General features: G+C 45.1%; 1 protein-coding gene across 2 annotated transcripts in view; it reads right to left on the minus strand.

Annotated features, from left to right (window-relative positions):
• Positions 1-4,293: 4,293 nt before the first annotated feature.
• FAM117B (family with sequence similarity 117 member B) overlaps positions 4,294-27,485 on the minus strand; it is a 62,835-nt gene continuing 39,643 nt past the window's right edge. For both annotated transcript variants that reach the window (XM_040439385.1, XM_040439386.1), the window contains 3 exons: positions 21,463-21,673; positions 10,012-10,132; positions 4,294-6,580 (listed from right to left, as the gene is read on the minus strand). In XM_040439385.1, the coding sequence (XP_040295319.1) occupies positions 6,262-6,580; positions 10,012-10,132; positions 21,463-21,673 (651 nt within the window). In that variant the 3' untranslated portion in view covers positions 4,294-6,261. The remainder of the gene's footprint in view (positions 6,581-10,011; positions 10,133-21,462; positions 21,674-27,485) is intronic.

Consider the following 27,485-nt stretch of genomic DNA (forward strand, 5'->3'; position numbering starts at 1 on the left):
TTTCACACTTGCGGCAGAGTGATCCGGCGAGCAGTTCCTTCGCCGGAACTGCCTGCCGGATCCGTCAAAACGTATGCCAACTGATGGCATTTGTAAGACTGATCAGGATCCTGATCCGTCTGATAAATGCATTGAAATTCCAGATCCGTCTGGAAAAACTGATCTGGCATTTATTTTTGTCACCTTTTTTTTCAGTCTGCGCATGCGCAGACCGGAAGAACGGGTCCGGCATTCTGGTATTTTGAATGCCGGATCCGGCACGAATACATTCCTATGGAAAAAAAATTCAGGCAAGTGTTCAGGTTTGGGTTCAAGGTTGTGTAGATTGTATTATTTTCCCTTATAACATTGTTATAAGGGAAAATAATAGCATTCTGAATACAGAATGCATAGTAAAATAGGACCTTTGATGACATCACTAGGCTCATCACATGATCCATCACCATGGTAAAAGATCATGTGACGGACCATGTGATGTGTAGTGACGTCAAAGATCCTATTCCTCAAAGAAGAAGACAGAAGAGATGCCGGCTGCGCGAACAAGTGGACTAAGGAGAGTTAAATTATTATTATTATTTTTTTTTTTAACCCCTCCAGCCCTATTTTACTATGCATTCTGTATTCAGAATGCTATTATTTTCCCTTAGCAACTGTGCGTGAAAATCGCGCTTGCGATTTTCACGCAACACCATTCATTTCTATAGGGCCTGCGTTACGTGAAAAACACACAAAGAGGAGTATGCTGCGATTTTCACACAACGCACAAGTGATGCGTGAAAATCACTGCTCATGTGCACAGCCCCATAGAAATGAATGGGTCCAGATTCAGTGCGGGTGCAAGGCGTTCACCTCACGCATTGCACCAGCGCAGAAATCTCGCCCGTTTGAAAGGGGCCTTAAAATATATATTTTAAATGTCCTATGCACGATTTGCCATTTTAGTTACCTTGTCCCCCCCCCAAAAAAATAGGATCAGACTTCCATTATGGGCCGGACGTTCCAGAAAATGCGGAAGGCTTTTTTGGGTGTTTTTTTTGCGTGGTATCGAGTATCGCAATACTTTATGGCATGGAAACCAAATAAAAATGTTGGTATCGAAACAACCTTAGTTCCATGACCCAGTAATATGATGCACAGGAGACACGTCGCCACTGCAGTGGCCACGTGACCCGCATCAAATCAGACATGGAGAGCAGAGAGCTGCAGTGGCTCTGAAGGAAACTAAAGCCATAACCTAATGGCGGGTATCAGGTAAGCACAGGTTTGGACATGCTTTGGATATGCACGAAAGGCCCCCCGGAGTGAACAACACCTTCATTTTCCGTTTTGATTCGTCAGAATAGAACAAAAAAAAACGGATCCTGAATTTGCATGCATTATGCAGATTCTGCAACTATTTTAGCCATTTCTATCTGAGATTTGTTATTTTAGATGGGGGGAAAAAACGGACAGAATTTTGTTCTATCTAAAATAACGGTTCTCAGATGGAAATGTCTAAAACAGATGCAAAATGTGCATAACGGATGCTTAAAAATACAGGATTTTTTGTTGTTTTCTGTTCTCCAGAAAGAATGAAACGCGACATGAACCTGTCCTTATAGGTATTGTCCAGCTCCTTTGGTTTGTTGTGCTCAGATTCAGCTTTTCAACTTTGGAAGTGGACGGGGGTGACACGTCTGCTACTGCAGCAAATGATTAGCTGCAGCGGTGACGAGTCCACAAAGCGATACTGGCGTTTCTCTTTACAGCATCTACATAAGTGGTCTATAGCTCCATATCCTCTTTATAGCCAGAGAGAAATTAGAACTTTATTTTTTTTCTTTTGGGGAAGGGGGTGGGGGCACCCACATTTGGATTTATACAGCTCTCATTGAGCTATGTTAGGGTGCATTCAAGATACTGTATGTATTTTGTGGTCCACAAAACAGACAAGAATAGGACATGTTCTCTCTTTTTTGCAGGACTACGGAATGGAATTATGGACTTTTTTTGCAGACCCATAGAAATGAATGGGTGTGTGCGATCCGCAAAAACTGCAGATCGGATGCGGAACAAAAATACTGTGGTGTGAATGGGGCCTAACTCTGTATGCCTTAAGTTCCACTTAATAGGAGCTGGACATTTACTATTTTGTTCTGTGAGAAGAGAATTGACCCTCGTAAAACCCCACGGTGCGACTGGCTGCATGCAGCCAAGCCACACACCCGCCTGCAACAAATGGTTGCACAATTTTGAGGTAAAAAAAAAATATATATATATATAAAATCACACGGCCACTGGCTGCTGCAGGTGGGTGTAAGCTTTGTCGCATGCAGCCAGGCGCACCGTGATCCCCAAATCCTGACCTAGGCCTCTCACCCAGTTAAGCAAGTCCTCTCTGCTCTGCACTGATGAGGGGAAATCACCCAGAAACAGCTGTCTGCAGAGGTGCTGGCTTATTTATCCAAGTCATGTCTCAAGGCCTTTCAAAAGCTTGAACATTGACTTATAGGATAGCTGCCTTACATCTGGTGGCATTAGAGGCAGAGCTTTTTAAAAGTTTATTTGCATACCCTCCACCCTAAAGCTACTGTATATCATGAAAATAATCAGAAATGAGTTTTGGACCTTAAATAAAATGTTCCTAGTTGGAGGTATACCCTTTAAAACTATTATATTAAAGACACATGTACGCTTTCAAGTAGAGTTTTATTAACAGAAGAAGTCTGAAATTTACATTTCACCATGTATGACACATAGTGACAAACACAAACTGCTTATTCCGTGCTTGGGATACAGTGTAAAAACTTTTTTTTCTTTTTACTGATGCTTTAAAGGCTGGTGCAGTTCCTTCACTCTTGAAACCAGAGTTATTGCTATAAAATAAACGTAAGAGGGCATAGCCTAAGACAGAATCACAAGGACAGCTATAATAATGCATACACGTTTCTAGATGCTTCCTCCTATCCAGGGGAAGCCCTAGCCAAAAGTCATTGCCATATTTCTGTAAACAGCATTAGCATGATGTAGATCTGAGGAGCAGGCCGATCTTCATCCTGCAAATTAGGCACAGGAGTAAAGTTTTCACAACAATCTTTGGGATTGCAAACCATGGCAGCAGATTTCAGATTCTCACATGTCCAAGCTTTGGCCTCCTACAGGATTCTAAGACTGTGTACAGCATTTTGGCCTCTGAAGATCTTTAGAACAGTGTTCAGTGTCTTGGGTGGAAAACAAAACGGCACAGAGGTGCTCAATTTTAGTACCACTACGTGCCCTATCCCTGAAGAAAAGGGCAAAGACAATGTAGTAAATATACAGAGACAAGTTGTTGTTTTTTCCAGATTTCCACATTCGATAGTGCAGCTCTCTGCTGAAGCTCCACCAGGTAATGTAACCGCACCTACAGAATACAAATGGGGTGAAAAGACTGGCCAGTCTGCTCATTATATGTACTGGCATACATATCACGGTCCTTAAAATCTACTGATAAGACAGAAGCCCTCCATGTCACCCAAAAGGACAAAACACTGAACGTCAGTTCACTCTACACCAAAGAATGAGCCTAATGAAATAATAATGAACACGTCTCCTCCTGTAGTATAAGCCCTACTGCACCTCGGCCACAATGCCTAGTAATGCACCTTTTCCAGGCAATATCCTGATGAGCCTGAGACCAAGTATAAGAAAATTAACATGAAATCTGTTATAGGTATGCTCACAGATGATGCACGCACAATATAGATATTCATATTGTTTTATGGGAATTTCAAGAAGTGCAATTGTGCCTGTAAAATTTGCTTAACGTCCTTCCCCATACAGAGTATTGTTGGGCCGGCCCCACTGTTTCACAATCTAATGTATATGGCGAGCTCCGGACTCCCAATTATGTTAAAGATCTGCTTTTGATCTCGAAAGAAAAGCAGCCAAAGATGTCTGCAATGCCTCTCTCCCCAATGAAACACATACATGCTTGGCTGAACTGGCTGACAGCCATTGAAAGTGTATGGGAATCTTTAAGGCAAATTATTAGTAACCGGCAAAAGGTAGGGACAGAGCAGCGGCCTGGTGCACTGATCAGTCTGGAGGTGTGTATTCGGCTAAGGGCTCATTCACACGACCCTGCCGTTTTTTGCGGTCCGCAAAACACTGATGGCGCCCGTGTGCCTTCCGCAATTTGCGGAACGGAACAGGGGGCCTATTATAGAAATGCCAATTCTTGTCCGCAAAATGGACAAGAATAGGACAGGACTCAATTTTTGCGGGGCCACGGAGCAACGGATGCGGACAGCACACAGAGTGCTGTCGGCATCCTTTGCGGACCCATTGAAATGAATGGTTCCGTATACGGAACGCAGAAAACGGCCCGTATACGGAACGCAAAATAGGTTCGTGTGAACGAGCCCCAAGACTTCTTTTAGTCTGTGCTAATATAGCAGTGCTGAAAAGAAACCAAGACTAAGAAAGTTTTATAGGTTCACAACATTGATGGCCTATCCTAAGGATAGGCCATCAATATCTGATCAGTGGGGGGCCAACGTTTAGCAACCCTGCAATCAGCTGTGTGAAGGGGCTGTGGCATCATCATCTACTTAGTAGTGGCTGAGCGGGGTATTACAGCTTTGTCCCGCTCAGATAAACACGGCTAGTCTTATCAGTAGATGCCACATGTATCCCAGATCAAACAAGCCTCTGTTATGGGGTTGGGGTTAGTAAGTCATTTGTGCATTGTGTTTCATAGACCCACAGCTCTATTTCTGTAGTGCTCAGAAGAAGTCAGTATAGCGAGATATTCTCAGGCAGTTCTGTAAGAGGAAATTCCAGGATTACATAATGTAGACTTGGCTGAAGTCCCTCTAATAAAACCAGAGCCTAACTGGTATATAAAAGAACCTGTAAACTTTTACAGTAAACACTATATCAAAACAAAAAGCGTCTATGTATGGTTAAAAAAAATAAGTGTATGAATAGACATTTCCAACCATGGTACACTGATAATGCAGCAGCCACATACAATGCCATATATCACAAATACTAATCAACTAGAGCTCAACATCTTTGTCCTTTATTTACATGGTACCATTCCTAACAAGGGACATTCATCCCACTAGAACTTGAGTATATACCATGTTTGGTCCCCACAGCTGGAAAACAGCTGAAACAATAGGAAAAACAACAGCCACTGAAAACACGTTTCCCCACTTTCTTAAAACATTCAGAATTGTATACCCATGCATGAGATTTGAAAAGAATTTGGTATGACAGCACCTTTATGTATTCACAATGATACGTTTCGTCTCCCCTACCAGATGGGATGAGTGGCACACAATGTACCAATCATTCCTATTTGCAATAACTGGATAGTTGAAGGCTGCTTATCCCTTTACCCATGTTGTCAGTATCACAATGGTTAAATGGTCACCAACTTTTCATACAACTTTGCATAAATCAATAGTACAAACGACCATAAGAAACTTTAGAATGCGTTCTATCAGTGAAAAATGTCTAGTCTTTGTTATCAGCTGTTTACCAGACCCCACTCCCCCAGCTAATTGCTTTTCACTTTGAAAAATGCATTTTTTCCCATCCAAGAAAGAGGGCCGCATTACACGCAAGTCTATGGAGAGGGGAAAGGAGTGAGCAGTAGCTGAGGAGACCAGCACAGCTACATAGGAAGGTTATAGCTCACAAGTGCTTAATTCAAAAGCATACAGGTCAGTACTTCTCTGTACTCCATTATCCTCAGGCTGCTACTAAGTAAGAGGAGGTTAGGAAGGAGATTCTCCTCTACTTTCTGTGTCTGTTGTGGATGGCAGTTAGTCTCCTCTAACCATGTATGAGAGAGCTGCAAACCAGATATTCAGCAAGGACAGGGGAAAACTGCTAAAATGTCAGATACAAGTCATATAATGGCCAAAAAGGGCCACACAATGTACTACTGATTAATGCAAAGTTTGCTGAAGGTTTATTGACGCTTTAAATGGCCAATAGCTGAGTAATAACAGCAAAGTGGCCATATCTTAGGAACACAAAGCATAGTGTTGCTAACTAGTTTCCCATTTGCAATTGCTGCAGCAGTTCCTTAAATACAGAAGTTTCTGAGCTCAAACTGAAAGCCCTTTCTAGTATCAAAGAGCAGATCGATTACCGATACTAATACCAACAATGGTAAGGCATGCTGTCCATGTTACAGCAGAATAATAATATAGCGAGCTTATGACAATACTGCATCTAGAGAGTCTAAATATCAGGTAAGTGCAGATCGAGCACTGATACAGGCTCTTAGTCCTCCTCTTCATCAATCTGGCCAGTAGGGTGCAGCAGAGACATCGGAGAGGCAAGAGTATTAGTACCACGAGAATTACGTTCTTGTTCTAGGTTTGATGATATGGAGGTCATGCTAAAATTCTGAACTAGTGAGGCTGGGATACCAGAAGGAACAGTCAAGCTGTGGCTGGAAGCTTTGAAAGCAATTTCCTGATTTGGCAGAAGAGGCTTGAGGATGCTGACGAGGCAGAAGGCAGATCCACTCTTTGGGATAAAGTTCACTTTGTTCTTGTCAGGGCAGTAGAAAGGAGGGATTTCATGTAACGGCTTTGGCCTGCAGGAAATATTTGCAGATGTTAAACTGAATCTGAATACAATACATACAGCACATAAGCTGGAAGAGTGAACATACATGGCTCCTTTTATTCTTCTAAGGCTACTTTCACACTTGCGGCAGAGGAATCCGGCAGGCAGATCCGGAAAAACGTATGCCAACTGATAGCATTTTAAGACTGATCAGGATCTGTCTTACAAATGCATTGCAAGAACGGATCAGTTGGTCCGTTTGTCATACGGACAAATGGATCCGTTTTGATTTTTATCTTTTTAACATTTGTACCGGTCTGCGCATGCGTTTCCTATATTACTCTGGACAGGTCCTTAATGAACAACTGCTTTCCAGAACTCAAACACTCAGCTGATCACTTCAAACAAAGCCTAAAGCCACTCATACACAGTCCAGTCACGTTATTATGACCACTTTACTTCAATTTTCGCAGCAGTATTGGAATTGGATAGCCACTGACTGGCAAAGACATGCCTTCTCTGATGAGTAACATTTTCTACTTTATCGAATGGATGGACATTGACATGTCAGACGAGAAACATCAGAGAACACCCTGCAACCATTGCTGGAAGTACACAAGCTGGTGGTGGCAGCGTTATGGTCTGGAGAATGTTTTTGTGGCATTCTCTGAGCCCACTCATCCATGTTGAAGGCACTGTCAACCGATTTGGGTATGAACCCATCCTTATAGATCACATACACCTATACATGCTGATTGTCTTCCCCAAGGTCGATGGCATCTTCCAGAAAGACAATGAGACGTCACACAACTAGAAATGTCTGACATTGGTTGGAAGAGTATGACCAAGACTTCCAAATATTACCCTGGCCCCATAATTCCCCAGACTTCAACTCAGTTGAGCATTTGTGGCACCACCTCAATCGTTGTGTTGAGTCTATGGAATCTCCTACACGTCCTCTCCAGCAGCTGTGGGATGCCCTGCAGTCAGCAGGACGCCAGCTACCTGTGACAACCTACCAGCCCGTCTAGCTGCTGTCCGTGCTAGACACAGCGGTTACTGGTGGTCAGAATAATGAGATTCGACTGCGTACATAGTGGAAAAATGACATATGACCAAGTATAATTTTTTTGGGCTTTAAACATGCAAGTATCTATTCCATGTGGAGATAAGCCGCCACCAGGTGTCTGGCAGCCTCTTACCCATGGTAATAAACATGCATGTTTGGATGACATGAATGTGCACATTTATAGGAAAGTCTTGAGAAATGGCTGTGTTATGTGAATAGCAGTTGAACTTCAAAGCTTTATGTGATTAAAATGCATATACCAAATGGGCGATTACAGGTCATCTTGTTCATTAAAAGGGCTGTCTAATTCGAGACAACCCCTTTCAACATGCAGCCTCCGGCACCACTGGCATACTGCTGATTTTGCTGAGAGAAGCCTTGACCTGTCAGTCATTTTCCTTGTAGAAAAGTAATACCAGGACAGCTCAAGTCTGCAAGAATGGGAGCCACTCCTATAGACCTCCTCCTCTATGATGGCTAATGGCACAGGGTCGTCTTCATGAGACAATCCCTTTGAACAGCAGTTACTGTTTGTGTGCCCAAGAATGAAAATGATTTTTAGTAAATGTAAATTCAATCATTTCAGGAAATCAATTAAAATCAGTGACCATCAGCACTACTGTAGAGCAACGTGCTGCGCTCTGATGGCCCCTGCTAAATGAGCAGGGTCCCAATCATGGAGACCACCCTACTCCCTCTATAAGCTAACATGTTGTAATTCATTTTCTCCCCTGTTTAAGTATAGCATGCCCAACACAGCATTTGGCTATATGTGTGAATTAGTTATTTAAAAGGGAACCTGTTGCATTGTGCACATAGTTCTATCCGCAGGCAGCATGTTCTAGAGCAGGAGGAGCTGAGCAGATTGATAAATAGTTTTTGGGGAAAATAATCCATATAACTTGTATTTCCTTCATTTAAAGCCTTGCTCTTTCTATTTTTTGGACATTGATTGGTGGGCCTACTCCGTGACTGACCGCTTTCCCTGTATGCATAGTGGTATAGGGAAGAATGTCAGTCACTGGTAGGACTGCCCACTGGGTTCCCAAGGATAGAAAGACCCATAAACATAGGGCCCACTGTAGAGTCTACTCCCTGAGGAAGCACAACGTGAAACGTGTTGGGGTTGTTTTGAGGCACCATACTGTACTTGTTTGTACAGTTTTGTATATCAATTTTGATGTAGGTCCTGCTTTACTTGACTATATATCTTGCTGTCATTAATGTGTCATTTATGACCACGTATTTGGTGCCTCATCTGTGGTGTGTGTCAATACCTTATATTCGTGTTTTAATTCTGCATCATAATAAAGTATCTTCATTTTTACATTTATATATGTAGAGTGCATTCTTTTGGTGTCGGTGGTGAGGATAGAATGAGTAGAGAACTAAATAAAAGAAATACAAGTTTTACTGAATCCTTTCTCACAAACCAACCTGCTCAGCATCTCCTGCTCTCTAACATGATGCCTGCAGATCAGACACAACAAGGCCACACTGCACTTTGTAGTGGTATATTCCTGTGCACAATCGCCGATCAGCTGCTGAAGGGACCGTCACTCCTGTGAGCACTGCAGCCTGCTCTGTGCTTACCAAGCAGCGCGACGTGCATTGTATAGCAGCTGTGCTTGGGATTGCGCTCAGCACCATAGAAGTGAATGGGGCTGGGCGCGATACCAAACAGAGCCGCTATACAATGTATGTCGCGGTGGTTAGTAAGCTGCGAGAAGGCCTCAGCACTCAAAGGAGTTGGACCCCCCTCCACAACGAGGATAGGTCATCAGTTTCAAAATCTCAGAAAACCCTTTTAAAATCTGCACCACATGTCAAATTATTATTCCACAATGTGTACATGACATTTTCAAAAAGTATTCGACTTTAATGCCTCTGTATTATGATACACGTAATACACACTGGCCCAAATTTACTAATCCTAAAGATGGTGTAAGCTTAGACAACAAGTCTAGACCTGCCCCAGATTTATCACAGGGGCTCAGGCTGGATGGTAAATCTGGTGCAGGGATGGACACTTTTCTTGGACTCTATACCAACTAACGGTTGGTTGACTTTGAGACAGATTTTTACACCAGAATTGTGCAATATGGCAATAAGAACCCCCCCCCCTTCCAGTGAAGCTCTGCCCACTTTCCCCTACCCCCTTCATGTCAGAAAAAAGTAAAAAAAAAATATAAAAAAAAAAAAATTGATGAGCCAACTCACGCCACTTTTTAGACTGATTTTTAGTGCAGATACATAAATAAATCTGGCCCAATATGTGCATGTAGCCTTAACATGACAGGTTCCCTTTAAAATAAAGTCCACTACATCCTAACATCTAAGAAGACAATATACAAGTGAACACATTTAATTACACTGTTGATTACACTTACACGTTTTCCTCAAATACTTTAACCCTTTCACAGCCTTCCGGTGGTTCTCGCTTGAACATGTAGCTGTTGTTCGGTTTTGGAGATGTAGCATACTTGGGAAAGGGAGAGTGATTTCCATTCTCTGCAGGAAGAAACAAACATAACTGGATCACCCCAAATCACTTTCTTCTCACATACCATAAAACTTGCTTAAACTGGCTGTAGTGAGAGCTGTACCTCCATTGCTTTATCTGCTATAGGAGACCAGACACATCAAGCCCCACACCTAAATGTAGCCAACTCTCCCTCGGCTGGCTCTCAAAGTCAAAAAAGATTAGAAGGAAAAGAAAAAAAGTTTTTTGCAAGATTCTACAAGGCTCATAATAAGGAGAAAATCCTGGGAGATTGACATTGGGGGCAAGTTACCTTCCCTTTTATTATTCATTCCTCATTTACTGTATTTTTCACCCTATAAAGATGCACCTTGCCTGCGCCACCTGCTTCATTCATAAAGTAGGCGGCGCAGGCAGGTGACATCAGGGAGTTACGCTGCCGCCCGGACTGCCGGCATTCTACAGAAGCGGTTAGGATGTACGGTAATATTAGGAGTGGGGGGGGGCATGTGTAATCACTTTTAATTGAATGAGACATTTTATATTTGTATAGTGCAGCAGTGGAGCGGCGGGGCCTCCCCGCTCTCGCATACATCGCAACCAGCGATGTAAAAATGTCAGCATTCGCCCCATAAGACGCAGGGGCATTTATCCCCCATTTTTGGGGGGGGGGGGGGGGAGAGTGCGTCTTATGGGGCGAATAATACGGGTGTTCCTTTAACTACTGCCTGCACTTAACCCCTTAAGGACACAGCCTTTTTACACCTTAGGACCAGGCCATTTTTTGCAAATCTGACCAGAGTCCCTTTAAGTGCTGATAACTTTAAAACGCTTTGACTTATCCAGGCCGTTCTGAGATTGTTTTTTCGTCACATATTGTACTTCATGACACTGGTAAAATGAAGTCAAAAAATTATTTTTTTTTGCACCAAAAAATACCTAATTTAACAAAAATTTGGAAAAATTTAGCAAATTTCAAAGTTTCAGTTTCTCTACTTCTGTAATACATAGTAATACCCCCAAAAATTGTGATGACTTTACATTCCCCATATGTCTACTTCATGTGTGAATTGTTTTGGGAATGATATTTTATTTTTTGGGGATGTTATAAGGCTTAGAAGTTTAGAAGCAAATCTTGAAATTTTTCAGAAATTTACAAAAACTAAATTTTTAGGGACCAGTTCAGGTCAGAAGTCACTTTGCGAGGCTTACATAATAGAAACCACCCAAAAATGACCCCATCTAAGAAAGTACACCCCTCAAGGTATTCAAAACTGATTTTACATACGTCGTTAACCCTTTAGGTGTTGCACAAGAGTTATTGGCAAATGGGGATGAAATTTGTGAATTTCATTTTTTTGTCTAATTTTCCATTTTAACCCATTTTTTCCACTAACAAAGCAAGGGTTAACAGCCAAACAAGACTGTATCTTTATTGCCCTGACTCTGCCGTTTACAGAAACACCCAATATGTGGCCGTAAACTACTGTACGGCCACACAGCGGGGCCTAGAGTGAAAGGTGCGCCGTTTGGTTTTTGGAGGGCTGATTTTTATGGACTGGTTTATTTACACCATGTCCCATTTGAAGCCCCCTGATGCACCCCTAGAGTAGAAACTCCCTAAAAGTGACCCCATCTAAGAAACTACACCCCTCAAGGTATTCAAAACTGATTTTACATACGTCGTTAACCCTTTAGGTGTTGCACAAGAGTTATTGGCAAATGGGGATGAAATTTGTGAATTTCATTTTTTTGTCTAAATTTCCATTTTAACCCATTTTTTCCACTAACAAAGCAAGGGTTAACAGCCAAACAAGACTGTATCTTTATTGCCCTGACTCTGCCGTTTACAGAAACACCCAATATGTGGCCGTAAACTACTGTACGGCCACACAGCGGGGCGTAGAGTGAAAGGTGCGCCGTTTGGTTTTTGGAGGGCTGATTTTTATGGACTGGTTTATTTACACCATGTCCCATTTGAAGCCCCCTGATGCACCCCTAGAGTAGAAACTCCCTAAAAGTGACCCCATCTAAGAAACTACACCCCTCAAGGTATTCAAAACTGATTTTACATACGTCGTTAACCCTTTAGGTGTTGCACAAGAGTTATTGGCAAATGGGGATGAAATTTGAGAATTTCATTTTTTTGTCTAAATTTCCATTTTAACCCATTTTTTCCACTAACAAAGCAAGGGTTAACAGCCAAACAAGACTGTATCTTTATTTCCCTGACTCTGCCGTTTACAGAAACACCCAATATGTGGCCGTAAACTACTGTACGGCCACACAGCGGGGCGTAGAGTGAAAGGTGCGCCGTTTGGTTTTTGGAGGGCTGATTTTTATGGACCGGTTTATTTACACCGTGTCCTGTTTCAACCCCCCTGATGCCCCCCTGGAGTAGAAACTCCCTAAAAGTGACCCCATTTTGGAAACTAGGGGATAAGGTGGCATTTTTTGGGGGACTATTTTTAGGGTACATATGATTTTTGGTTGCTCTATATTACATTTTTGTGAGGCAAGGTTACCAAAAATTGAAATTCTGAAATTTCATCTCCATTTGCCATTAACTGTTGAGAAACACCTAAAGGGTTAATAAAGTTTGTATAATCAGTTTTGAATACCTTGAGGGGTGTAGTTTCTTAGATGGGGTCACTTTTAGGGAGTTTTTACTCTAGGGGGGCATCAGGGGGTCTTCAAAAGGGACATGGTGTCAATAAAAAAGGCCATCAAAATCGGCCTTCCAGAAACCATGTCGGTCCTTTCCTTTTGCGGCCTCCCTTTTACTGATACAGCAGTTTACGACCACAAATGTGGCATTTCTGTAAACTGCAGTATCAGGGTAATAAATTTTAACTTTTGTTTGGTTGTTAACCCTCGTTTTGTTACCGGAAAAAACGGATTGAAATGGAAAAGTGCCAAAAATTGCGTTTTTGGCACCGTTTTTTTTTTTTTTTTTTAACCGTGTTAATCTGGGGGGTTAGGTCATGGGATATTTTTATAGAGGAGATTCTTACGGACGCGGCGATACCTAATAAGTCTACTTTTTTTTTACAATTATTTAGGTTTTTGACTATATTATCCTTATTGATACAAAAAAAAAATTTTTGTATCTCTAAAGTCTAGGTGTCATTTTTTTTTTTTTTTTTTATCTGATTATCTTATGTGGGGGCTCATTTTTTGCGGGACGAGCGGACGGTTTTATTGGCACTATTTTGGGGGCTATAGGACTTTATGATCGCTTGCTATTAAACTTTTTGTTATGTAAGGTGACAAAAAAAAATCCTTTTTTGCACCTTTTTTTTTTTTTTTTCTTGACCGTGTTAATCTGGGGGGTTAGGTCATGGGGTATTTTTATAGAGGAGATTATTACCGACGCGGCAATACCTAACATGTCTACTTTTAATAAATTATTTTCATTTTTTTGGGTGTCTCAAGTCTGAGAACCAGTTTTTTTTTCCGATGTCAGTGCTAAATTGGGATATAAATTTAGTACTCCATGGAAGTGTGATACTCCCTGAAGCAACCAATAATGCAGAGGCCCGGATGATCGGGGCACGTGTCACATTGAGTAGTGGTGTCCTTCCGTATCCCCCTCCTGTGACACACTCTGCACCTTTTTTGGGTTCGTCCCTTCTTTCCAGTATGGGGGACCACACCTGGAAAGTGTTGGCCAGGGACGATCCGGGCACCTACAGTTCCCGAGGTACTCCGGCCTGCTCTTTCCCGGTCCGAAAAGATCAGGGCCATGAGGACTGCCTCATAGAACTGCAGGAATGTCCCTGTGCTGCCAGCGCTTCGGGATAGTACAAAAGAGTTGTACATGGCAACCTGCACCAAGTAGACCGCAACTTTTTTGTACCATGTCCGGGTTTTGCGCATGGCGTTATATGGCTTGAGGACTTGATCCGAGAGATCAACTCCTCCCATATACCGATTGTAGGCGACGATACAATCGGGCTTGAGGACCGTTGCCGCGGTACCTCGCACAGGGACAGGGGTGATGCCGTTACCATGAATTGTGGACAGCATAAGGACATCCCTCTTGTCCTTATACCTGACCAGCAACAGGTTTCCAGTGGTAAGGGCACGGGTCTCACCCCTGGGGATAGGTACCTGGAGGGGGAGGGCAGGGAGGCCGCGTTGATTTTTCCGCACGGTCCCACAAGCGAACGTGGATCTGGCGGCAAGGGACTGGAACAAGGGGATACTGGTATAAAAGTTATCCACGTACAGGTGGTAACCCTTATCCAGCAGTGGGTACATAAGGTCCCACACAAGTTTCCCGGTAACACCCAGAGTGGGGGGACATTCTGGTGGTTGAATCCGGGAATCTCGCCCCTCGTATATACGAAATTTGTAAGTGTACCCTGAGGTACTCTCACAAATTTTGTATAGCTTTACGCCATACCTCGCCCGCTTGGAGGGCACATACTGGCGGAAAATGAGTCTCCCCTTGAACGCAATGAGAGACTCATCAACTGCGACCTCCCTTCCAGGTACATAGGCCTCCATGAATTTGGCCCCAAAGTGATCGATGACCGGCCGTATCTTATACAGACGGTCATGGGCAGGATCACCTCGGGGTGGACATGCTGCATTATCTGAATAATGCAGACATTTCCGGATGGCCTCAAACCGGGAGCGTGTCATGGCTGTACTGTAAAGTGGGGTCTGGTATAGGACGTCCCCACTCCAGTACAGCCTGACACTGGGTTTCTTGACCAGGCCCATATGCAGCACGAGGCCCCAAAATGTCCTCATTTCGGCTGCACTGACCGGCGTCCAGCCACCGGGCCTGGCCAAAAAGGAGCCCGGGTGTTGAGCGACGAACTGTTGGGCGTACAGATTCGTCTGCTCCACCATCAGATTTACCAGTGGGTCACTGAAAAAATGACAAAAAAAGTCATATTCAGTGTAGCCCACTGTGGAAATCTGGATTCCTGATTGGCCTACAAAATCAGGAATCACAGGCTCGTATCGCTCTGGGCTACACCAGACAAGTTCACCGGCAGGGGGCTCCGGTGGATTTAACTGGTGGGCCGGGAAACCAGTACGAGCCCCAGAGCTGCTCGTACCAGGCTGGGCCACAGGGTCCCTAACATGGCGGTCCCCTTGCTCCGCCTGGCGGCGTCTCCGCCGCCTTGGGGGCTCATCATCATCGCTAGATGATAAGGAGGACGCGGATGACAACAGGAATGTGGGGTCATCCTCATCCTCACTGGGACTCTCGGAGTCAGAGGCAAGCTGGGCGTATGCCTCCTCGGCCGAGAACGTCCGGCGGGCCATAGGGGAGTGTGTGTCTGCGTGTATATGTGCGTGTGTGTAACTCTTTATTTTGTGTGCGTGTGTGTGGGGGCACGGGTGTTCGCGGACTTAACCCTAAAACTAACAGAAAAAAAAAAAAACAACTAACTAAAAAAAGGCCAAAAAATGTGGAAAAAAAAATTCAAAACCGCTGATCAACCGTCCGAAGTTGATCAGCGGTGAGGTGTGCGATGCGCTAACAGCGGCCGGACACTAAGTGCCGGCCACAGTCAGCGTACACCAAATAAGAAAAAAAAAATGAAAAAAATGCACCCCAAAAAAGGTGGGGGGGGGGGGGCAGGGAGTGGGGGGGGGAAGTGGCAGCACCCCTGGGGGGTCTAGGGTCACACAGCTGTGCTGTGGACCCCAGACACCCTAACTAGGGTGATGCAATAAAAGTTCACAAACTAACTTTCCCTTTTTTTTTCCCTGCCTAAACCAAACTTTCCCTGTGCTGTCCCTATGTACCTGATGGGGGGTGCTGGGGCACAGATCGGGTCCTGGGGGCACAGATCGGGTCCTGGGGTGCTGGCAGAGACACGTGCAGGCAGCTCCTCTCTCCTCCGGCTCCGGAACACAAAAGGAGGAGGAGAGGAGCGCCTGCCTCTTTTGAATTTGCCGCCGGACCGCCCACAGACCAATCAGAGAGCGATCCTGAGTGGTGATGTCACCATCACCACTCAGGATCGCTGGATGGTGATTGGTGGAGTGAAATCACACCACCATCACCATCCTGTTCCGGGTTATCGGGTCTTCAGAGACCCGAATATCCCGGAAACGCAGAAAACCGCAGGTCTGAATTGACCTGCGGTTTTCTGCGATCGCCGACATGGGGGGGTCACAGGACCCCCCGACGCATTTGCCCCAGGTGCCTGCTCGATGATTTGAGCAGGCACCGGGTTCCGATCACCGCCGGCCGAGCGGCAGTGATCGGAACCATTCATGACGTACCGGTACGTCATGTGTCCTTAAGTACCAGGACATCATGACGTACCGGTACGTCATGTGTCCTTAAGAGGTTAAAGGAGTATTACTAACTCAGACATGGATGGTATATCACTAGGATATGCCATCAAGGTCAGATAGAAGCTGGTCCCAGAGGTGGGACCCGCACCTATCTCCAGGCCCCTGAAATTAAGGAGTATATACCACACATACGTGGCATGCTCTCCATTCAATGCTATGGGAGTTCTGAAAATAGGCGAATAAGCATGCCAGACTTCTTTCATTAGTCCCATAGAGATGAATGGGAAACCCACAGCATACGCATGGCCACCTCTCCAGTCACCATTCCGAGACTGCTGGAGACAGCCAAGCCAGCGCTCAGCTAATTTCAGAACTCTCAAATGGAGACTGGCTGGGCATGCACGGCTGCTCTCCCTTTACTTCGGGGGGCCTGTTATGGACATAGCAGCGAATCCCTATGTCCCTAGCGATATGCTATCAATGTCTGAGTTGGGAGTACCCCTTTAAGTTCAACGGATATATCTCCTAGAGCCACAAACCGCTTTTTCACCACCGATCCATTAAGTTCTTAAGAGTTCCAGGCACTTAATTTGGCGTTTATGACAAACTGCATAAGTGAATGACAGAACAGAAACGATTATGTGCCAGAAATACACTATCTCAGGGCTCAGTTCTGACAGGAGAGATCATAGGCTGTACAGGCCTCTCGACATAATTGACCCTTTGTGTTTATTGTAATATTATACTTGGTTCAAGAGACATGTGAGAAGGTAAACCAAGTCCTATTTTACGTTGACCACCATGTTCTGACTCGTGGGGCTCCAGAAGAAAAGATTTATAATGCAGTCCTATTACAGTCTCCATTGGCCATGTTCATTATTTTGGCATTTCCACTACCTCGTAGATACTGTAGCTGGCGGCTGCAAGGAGATTCTTCTCACCTCCCTCACCATATACATGCATACTTGCTATGAGTGGCTGTTATTAATAAGGGCAGTGGAAAATGCCACTGCTAAACACCTCTAGAAGTGGCTTATCTTCTGAAAAAAAAACAAAGGATCGGGCATGTTGAATTACAACATGCCCAACCCATCTTTAATCCACATCTCAGGGCTCCAGAATAAAAAAATAAAGAAATATCAAGGAGCCATTGGCTCCTAACCTGAAAAATTACGGTATTAAAAAAAAAAAAAAAAACACACAACACGTTTACCTAGGGTTGTCACGATACCCAAATTTTTACTCGATTCCGATACCATAAAAAAATATTGCGATACTCTAAACCACTTGGGAAAAAAAAAAAAAAAAAAAAACACCAAAAAAGCCACGTGCATTCTAGATTTTATGGAACGTCTGGACCATAATAGAACAGTCCTAACCTATTTTTTGTCGGGACAAGGTGACTAAAAAAAAAAAAAAAAAAAAAGGCAAAATGCATGTTTTTACATTTTTTTTTTCTGTTACGGTGTTTACCGCATAGGAGATATTTTTTAATATTTTAATAGTTCGCACTTTTTCGTGCGTGGCGATATGTAATTGTTTTTGTTACTTTTTATTTAATAACTATTTCCTCCCTTTGGGGCTAGAACCTGGGATCTTTCGCTTGTCCTATTCACCCTGATAGATCTCCATCAGGGTGAATAGGACTTTACACTCTACCTGCTGCTCTGTGCTTTGTGCACACAGCAGCAGGGAGCCGACTATGGTAGCCAGGGCTTAAGTAGCGTCCTGGCTGCCATGGTAACCAATCGGAGCCCCAGACTTACACTAATGGGCTGGCACTGCCACGATGATTCTACTTTATAATACTGGGGTTGGGTGCACTGTGCAATCAATGAATATACAGGGTGGGCCATTTATATGGATACACCTTAATAAAATGGGAATGGTTGGTGATATTAACTTCCTGTTTGTGGCACATTAGTATATGTGAGGGGGGAAACTTTTCAAGATGGGTGGTGACCATTTTGAAGTCGGCCATTTTGAATCCAACTTTTGTTTTTTCAATAGGAAGAGGGTCATGTGACAAACTTATTGGGAATTTCACACGAAAAACAATGGTGAGCTTGGCTTTAACGTAACTTTATTCTTTCATGAGTTATTTACAAGTTTCTCTTTGTTTACAGCCATTGACATGTCGCCGAGGTTAACACGTGAGGAGCGGATAGAAATTGTGTTGATGTCTGGTGAACGCAGTAACCGGGTCATTGCAGCAGATTTCAATGCAAGACACCCATCTCCCATGCTTGCTAAGTTTCGTGAAACTGGTTCAGTGTTGGATTTGCCAAAATGTGGACGCATGAAATCTGTCTCTAATGAAGAAACATCCGTGGCTGTCCTAGCTTCATTCAGCAAGAGCCCACAGAGTAGCACTCGCCGCATGTCACTGGAGAGTGGCATTAGTCGAACATCCCTTCGGCGGATATTAGCTACTCACAAATGGCACCCTTACAAACTCCAGCATCTCAACGAGGATGACCCAGATCGGCGCACTGAATTTGCAGAATGGGCAAAACAAAAATTGGAACAGGACCCTCAGTTTACGCAGAAGATTTTGTTCAGTGATGAGGCAAACCTTTATGTTAATGGTGAAGTTAACAAACAAAACCACCGCTAATGGTCTGACACTAACCCACATTGGATAGATCCCTCCAAGACGGTTGAAACAAAAAAATTGATGGTATGGTGTGGTATATGGGGTACAAAGATAGTGGGGCCATTCTTCATCAATGTAAACCTCAAGGCCACTGGATATGCGAAATTGCTACATGATGATGTGTTTCCCTCTTTATGCACTGAAGCTGGCATGTTCCCTGAGTTTTTCCAGCAGGATGGTGCACCACCACATTATGGGTGTCAGGTCCGAGCATTCCTAGATGAACAGGTTCCTGAAAAGTGGATTGGTCGTCGTGGGCTAGTTGAATGGCCCCCAAGGTCTCCCGATCTGACCCCCTTAGACTTTTATCTTTGGGGTCATCTGAAGGCAATAGTCTATGCTGTGAAGATACGAGATGTGCAGCACCTGAAACTACGGATACTGGAAGCCTGTGCTAGCATTTCTCCTGCGGTGTTGCTATCAGTGTGTGAAGAGTGAGAGAAGAGGGTTACATTGACAATCCAACACAATGGGCAGCACATTGAACACATTTTATAAGTGGTCAGAAACTTGTAAATAACTCATGAAAGAATAAAGTTACGTTAAAACCAAGCACGCCATTGTTTTTCTTGTGAAATTCCCAATAAGTTTGATGTGTCACATGACCCTCTTCCTATTGAAACAAAAGTTGGATTCAAAATGGCCGACTTCAAAATGGCCGCCATGGTCACCAGCCATCTTGAAATGTTTCCCCCCCTCACATATACTAATGTGCCACAAACAGGAAGTTAATATCACCAACCATTCCCATTTTATTAAGGTGTATCCATATAAATGGCCCACCCTGTAGTTTATGCTTAATACAAACGCAGGCTGCGCTGCAGGTGCCGACCATATCCCATACCCGACACCCAGCCTCTATGACTGTGCGCTGCGATGCGCCGCTATTAACCCCTCAGGTGGTGGTGCAGTGGCCACAGTCCCTCCCCTCCTCCTCGCTTCTATCAGCCCATTGGTGGCAGCGGCACAGGGGAGAGGGACTGCCTCCTTCTCCCCTGTGCTGTTGAGGAGAACATGGCACGCGCTGACAGCAGCGCGTCCCATGTCAGTTCCTCGTGTGTGAGAGGCAGAGCAGCGGAGGGTCTAGGCGCAAATGGCGACAAGACTACAAAGTCGTATCGCCATTTAGCAATTCTAAGTCGCATTGGCGACCATTTTGGTCGACATCTGGAGCCCTGCTTCTGTCATTGGCGAAGAAAATGGGACACCCTCAATAGACGGCTCAGGTTCATCTAATGCATATTACCACATTAATGGGGTTATCTAAAAGGGAAAGCAATTTCCAAGTGGCTGGGCACAGTGTAAGAATAAAAATAAAAAAAAATAAAAAAACGCCTGTGTTTAGATCCAGCACCAAGTTCTTGTCTCTGCTGGACCAGAAGTGTGACGTCAACACGCACATCACTGCAGGTCATCGGTGACTAGATCATATGCTGTTCCCTGCACAGGTCACCACTTAGGCCACTTATTGGTCCATAGTGTAGAAAGGTTTTGGACGTGGAACACTTTGAAGAGAGAGAGGTTTTCTTTTGTAATTTCAGTGTGCCAAGCTTACTGGAATTTTTTTTTGACTCTCAGAGAAGAGGTTTCCCAAAAATTATAGTTCCACCTAGATTTCAGTTTCCACTGAGGAGTTAAAGTGGCACTTTGTTGTACAAATATCCCATCCTACCACATACCCTCCAAGCAGAGAAAATAGGATGCCCTACTAAGGGCCGTTCTAGGACAAGGAGATGATCGTTTAGTCAGATCTTTGCAATAAATATCCAGGATGGCCTCTGAAATATCCAAATAAAATTAAAAAGGAGGTCCTTTCACCGCTCCTGACATGCCTGTTTTAATAGCTACATGTATTCCCCATGTAACAACAATTCTGGAGCATCTATTCTTTTATCTCTATATTGTACCATTCCTGTATTATTTCTACTAGAAGTTAAGAATGAATTGCTAGCAGTCTGCAGTAAGGGTACAGAAAGGCGATAACCAGTTGGGGGGGTGTACCTGCACAGACTCACTCTATCCAATCAGTGCTGCCATTTTCAGACTGTGCAGGGACACCCCCCTCAACTTGTTACCTCCCCTCTGTACCCTTACTGCAGACTGCTAGCAATTCATTCTTAACTTCTAGTAGAAATAATACAGGAATGGCACAATATAGAGATAAAAAATAGATCCTCCAGAATTGTTATTACATGGGGAATGCATGAAGATATTAAAACAGGCATGTCAGGAGCGGTGACCGGTCCTCTTTAAGGCTATTTTCAAAGAAGCGTATGCAGTCCAGTAAACGCACTCCATATGGGAGCTGTATTTCCTGGACTAAACACCACATTATGTGACCAGAGTTCTGTATGCACCAGGTTCACGTAAGCACTGCTCCGACACAATATATTATATATTTATATATTAGTTATCTGTGTAACTATGTAATACCTTTGTCTCTGAGATCTGTGTGTGTGTCATCAGTTGAACATGGGCTCTCCGCGCTGCAGTCATTTGAGATGGTTATGAAGGATGCAGGAGATATGGATTGGGAGCGGCTGCTGTTGTTACTGCCACGGTCATTTCCTCCAGGTGTCTGAGTATCTACACTCCTAAGAGAAAGAGGTGGGGGAGCACGGTGTCCATCTGGAATATCTTGCGGCTATAAAATATAAAAACATATACAAAACAAGAAAGAAAGAAAAAAAAAAAAAAAAAGGAAAAACATTATGCGGATAATTTTCTTTGCTAAGTAAAAATATTAGTGGACAGAATACATAGTTTTTGTTTTTTTTACATAAAAAAAAGTGAGCGCTAAAAGTGAGTCTGTTAAGCTCTATATATTAAAGTGAACTTCTCTATTCACTGCAAGGTAGTCACAAAAGCTCTGTACACTAACCAAAGTACTCCATTCAATGCTTGCGTTAACTTGCATGAATCTGAGCCATATTATTTAGTCCAATCAGCCAGTCAGATTGAGATCACTTTAGACACTAAGTTGTTGTACTAAAAGGCTAAGGGGCTCTAAAGGAGAAATGCTGTACACAAGTAAATCTTTGGAACCATTTCTTATTCTAATAATTTGCTTTCAGAAGCATCTATGTTTCACAGTACATAACAGCTGCAGAAAGCTGTTCTGTGATAAATCCATCAGAGGTCTTGTCTGGAGGCTCGTTCTCTAGCCCCTCTCTGACCTACCTTTAACAAACCTCTAAGTTGATTTATGCCAAAGCAAGGTTGAAGTTTTATGGCATTAATCATCTCAGGCTACAGTTCATGGTTGTGTCGGAGGCTCCATTAGGGACCTCCGTTGCAGATTCCATAAAATATATGCGACAAAATAGCGAAACATGCTGCACTATTCTGTCTGGTAAGCTGCCGGGTGCTCTAATAGAAATCCCATTATAGTTGGGGTCCATTCAGATATCCACAAGTGTTTGGCGGTCCGCAAATTGCTGATCCACAAAACACGAATACTGGCCATGCGTAGGGCTGCAGCTATCGAATATTTTTGTAATAGAGTATTCTATCGATTAATCGAGTACTCCAATAACAAAAAAACTAGTTAAAAGAATGTTTTTCTTTATAAAAACTCATTAGCCCTACCTCCGTGCCATCTACCCCGTGCCATCAGGCTGCACCCGCACCCCCAGTGCCATCAGCTGCAGGGCGAGTAATAGCAAGCACTTCACCTGAGCTACCTGGTCATATGACAAACAAATCCTGGATGCAAAAAATTTGCATTGAGTATTTTTCTTGTGACGAGTTACTCGATTCAATTGAGTAACAGTTTCAGCCCTTTCCGCATTTTGTGATAGAAATGCCTATACTTGTCTGTGATTGCGGGCAAGAATAGGACATGTTCTATCTTTTTTGCGGGGCCGCAGAACCAAACTACTGATGCGGACTGCACACGGTGTACTGTCCGCATCTTTTGCGCCCCATTTAAATTAATGGGTCCGCACCCATCCCACAAAACGAGATTTTTGTAAAACTCAGCTGTAAAATCTCTTTCTCGCTTAGTTCATTGGGGAACACAGGACCGTGGGTATAGCTGCTTGCTGCCACTAGGAGGCGACACTAGGCTGTAAAGTGATAACTCCTCCCCTGCAGGCTATACCCCCTTCAGCCTGGAGAGAGCATATCAGTTTGTGGCCAAGCAATAGGAGTAGGAAAGGGGAAAAAAAAAAAAAAAACACATACGGTAAACAACCAACAACTGACCAACGGCAGTCGGATCAAACCAGAACCGGGGGCCATACTGGCTCCACAACCGCCAACATTTACGGCAAACAGAAATTACTGGGTGGGAGCTGTGTCCCCCAATGAACTAAGCGAGAAAGATATTTTACAGGTGAGTTTCACAAAAATCTCGTTTTCTCGCTGGTATCATTGGGGGACACAGGACCGTGGGACGTCCTAAAGCAGTCCACGGGGAGGGAACAAGTCACATGCCCATGGAGAAAAACGCCCTCGAGGATGAGTAACTCACTGCCGCCTGCAAGACTTTGCTGCCTGGAGCAGTATCCGCCGGTGCCTAGGAAGGCACGCGGTAAAACTTGATGAACGTGCGCCCGGAAGACCAAGATACTGCCTTCCACACTGGAAAGCTACTGCATGACGGCGATGGACCCGAGAAGTGCCGACCGCTGGTCGGGTGGGCCAAGACTCACCTGGGTGTTGTCTTACCCCGAGAGCGGAATGCCCGAGCAACTGTTGAACGGATATATCTGGAAAACATCCTTTGGAGGCCGTCAGCTTTGACAAGGACCCCAGGATAAAAATTGGTAGAAGTCCGTACGGCGGAAAGCGCTAGTCATTGACAAGCAAAGCTCAGAGGCCAAATCACATGGCTGATGGAGAGCTCGGTCTGTGTAATGCAAGGGAGAAAGAAGAGAAACCCTTGTCTGTGAGGACGTGGAAAGGAGACCGCCTTCTGCGAAGAAAGAGGATACTGGACGGAACGCTGCCCTATGTTCCTAATTAAAGAAAAAAAAGTACGTACAAGAAAACGTATAAACTCCGAAAAAACGCCAAACAACTGGCTCCTGGCCGCAACTGTGGAAGTAGAACTAAAAGGCCAAGTCCGTAGGATTCACCTCTGGTCAAGAGAACGCCCCCTAGGGAGCGGAATATTGGTAGACCAATGCCCTTCTAGCCGTAGAGGCTTGTGGTGAGATTCCCATCTGAGACTGGCGCTCTACAGAATCTAGTGGTCATGCGACACTCCGCCTGAAAATGAGGCCATACAAGGGAAGCCCCAAGAGTAATGCTCACGCCATACTCCAGCTGCGGAGTAGGCCACACCGTAGAGGTCACTGATTCTCGTGTTAGAAGAATCCGTTACCTGACAAAAGAACTGTGCAGTAGGAACCTTAGCATGTAATGGTGACCCAAACACCCCTTGTGCAGTAGGAGCTACCGCATGCTCCGCCAGCGTGGACATGAGGGGAAGGCCAGAGGACATCCAGTAGAAGTCATGGTATCATGCTGGCCCAGTTAGTAGAGCTAACCTTAAACCCTCCAGCTGAAAAGGGCGCTAAACAGGAGCAACTGCCGAAGTAGTACCAGGGTAGAACCCCTACCTGAGGGGGGCTGTCCCACTACAGCAATTACGAGCATCTAGCCCTAGCGTGAAGACTACCCTGCGAAGGAGAACCCGTTGTAGTAGTCACTGCAGAGTGCCAGCATAACACCCTCACCTAGAAAAGGAAGAGTGGTGGACGAAGCACCCAGAGTCAGTGGAATATTCTGCTTGCTGGATTTTGATCACAGTATTCTGTGCAGTGTGACTGACCTGAACGGTGGAGGCTCATGGGGATGGGGGGTCTCTAGGATACATAAGCGTTGCTGGGTGACCCCCCTGAGAGCACAAAGGTCGACATTTTTGTGTCCCCAATCAGTGCTGGAAGAAAAGAGGGATACAATATGGGAGTATCCATTGTATCCAGTGGCAGTATCCATATGCCACAAGTTGGAGAGTACCAGGCACCAGTGGGTACCGACTGTTGCCATGGACCACCTGTGAAGGAAGCCAAGGCATCTAGTGTCGTGGCATAGTTGTAATATAGCATGCAAAGATGCATAGTGATTCCCCCGTTAATGGATCATTTGTAGAGGGTAATGCCACAGGAAGTATGTGATGGCAAATGAGAGATGGAATAGCAACCAATGGTAGTGCAATCCCCCGGTTAGGGAAGGGGGTAGCGCGATAGTCAGAACCGCAATCTACGGAAGTGTAATTACCCACTCTATGGAGGGGGGAAATGCCTACAGTAAGCACTGCGCTCAGTGGCAGTGCAATCACTCCACCTATGATAGGGAGTAACATATCCAGTAAGTACTGTAACCCGAGGTAGTGCAAATACATCACCCATCAAAGGGTGTAACGCACCCAGAAGGGACTTGCATATAACGAGTTCTGTACTCGGTGGGAAGTGCAATTATCCCACCCCAGTAAGGGGGTAATGCGTACTAAACACTGCAACAGCAGTGAAAATGCCATAATGCCACCTATACAAGAGGTTAATGTATACCAACAATACTGAGCCCAGTGGAACTGCAATTCCGCCACTTACAGAACGAGGGACACCTATGGCTGGCATTAAGACCAATGCTAGTGCGGTCAGTCCACATCAGGAAGGAGGTAATACCTAAGGTAAGCACTGTATCCAGTAGAAGTGCAAATAGTGCCTAAGGAAGGGGGTAATGCATACACCAGAACCGGCTAGCACGGACGTAATTTTGGAAAAATGATCCGGATTCATGTCAGAGTCCGAATAACTGTCCTGCTTCGGCGTGCTCGTGCGCAGTTCCACCTCTCAGCCTCTAGCCCATGGCTGTTGCAGGCTGTGCCGGTGTTGACATAACAACCAAACTACCCCGGAGGTGGAATGGAACTGAAGGTCTGCTTACCGGATTGCGCAGACGGTACTCTATTAACCAAACGACCCAGGAGGGTGGATTGGGAACTTCCAGAGGTCCTCCGTTGTGTTGCGCAGGAAAAGAAATATCAATCAGACGACCTAGGAGGGTGGATTGGGAAGTTTCAGTTGTCCTCAACTGGATTTGCGCAGTTGGAGCATTATCAACCAAACGGCCCGGAGGGCGGATTGGGAATCCCTCAGATATACTCCACTGGATTTGCGCAGTTGGAGCATAATCAACCAAACTGCCCCGGGTGCGATTGGGAGAACTGAGAGAAATCCTCCACTGTCCGGGATGGGGTACAGGCCCAGTTGGTACACCAGACAGGGTGATCCTGCGGTGATGTGGGCTGAGGAGGGCAGGTTCTGTATGGCGCGTAATTTTTTATTTTTTTGGTGAGGACCTAGCCTCATATGGAGAGGAGGCAGGAAGGGCTGTATACTGCAATATTAAGGCACATTGTGCCTGAAGATAGAAACCTAGAGTAAACCGGTGCCGGCCTTAAAGAGGTGGCTGTGCAGGAAGGGTTAAACCCGGGGCGGAGCCAGCGGGCTCCCGGAGAGATTCGCGCTAGAAAAATGGAATGCGTCCGCCTGTGTCCACTGACCGCGGAAGTCCATGCTGTGTATCGGAAGAGAAAACAGCACGGCCGGAGGGCAAATAAATAAATCGGTAGGCCCGAATAAAGCCGGGGCCTAGATTTTGCGGCGTCCGGCCGACTAGGGTATCCGTTCTGCCTGCTCTCCTGGGACAGCATTAGCGGGCACCCAAGAAGGATCCGCCGAGAAGGTGCGTCGCTTGGCCGACCGGGAAGCCCACCCGGTCGGAGAACGGGTGGCCCGGAATAGGGCGCAGAAGGAGTCTGTTTGTTGAGGAATCCCCTTGAATGTCCCCTGTCCTGATATGTCTAGATCGGGGAGGGGTGGGGAGACAGAAAATAAGATGCCGCCGCTGTGGAATGGGATTAACCCTTTCATTCTGAGGTGAGATGGGCGACGGGTGGAGGATTCGCTACCACCTTAAGATGGGGACCATGTGTGAGGGGGACAGCGAGGGACAGTAATACTCACCTGTCTTCATCTGTGCTCTTCACCCTTAGTCTTGTACCAGCAGGGCCACCCCACGACCGCTGGCACCAGGCATCAGGGGTCCGGGCAGAGAAGGGCTGGAGAGGAGGTGGCCCTCTTGTTGGCGGGAAACAGGGGGAGGCAGGGCGGTGGAACAAGCAACACCGGCCAGCCTCCTAGGGAGACAGACGCATAAGAATCTGTGCCCCTTAACCTAAAGAAATAAAAATAAAATAAAAACAAAAATTGTAAAAGAGCCACCCTGCAAAGCAGGGAGGTCTGCCTCCTACGACACTAAGCTAAAAACTGATATGCTCTCTCCAGGCTGAAGGGGGTATAGCCTGCAGGGGAGGAGTTATCACTTTACAGCCTAGTGTCGCCTCCTAGTGGCAGCAAGCAGCTATACCCACGGTCCTCTGTCCCCCAATGATACCAGCGAGAAAATTGCGGAACAGATGTGAACCCTGGACTACGGACGTC

The sequence above is a fragment of the Bufo bufo genome, chromosome 7 (genome assembly GCF_905171765.1).
Source record: "Bufo bufo chromosome 7, aBufBuf1.1, whole genome shotgun sequence".
Lineage (NCBI taxonomy): Eukaryota > Metazoa > Chordata > Amphibia > Anura > Bufonidae > Bufo > Bufo bufo.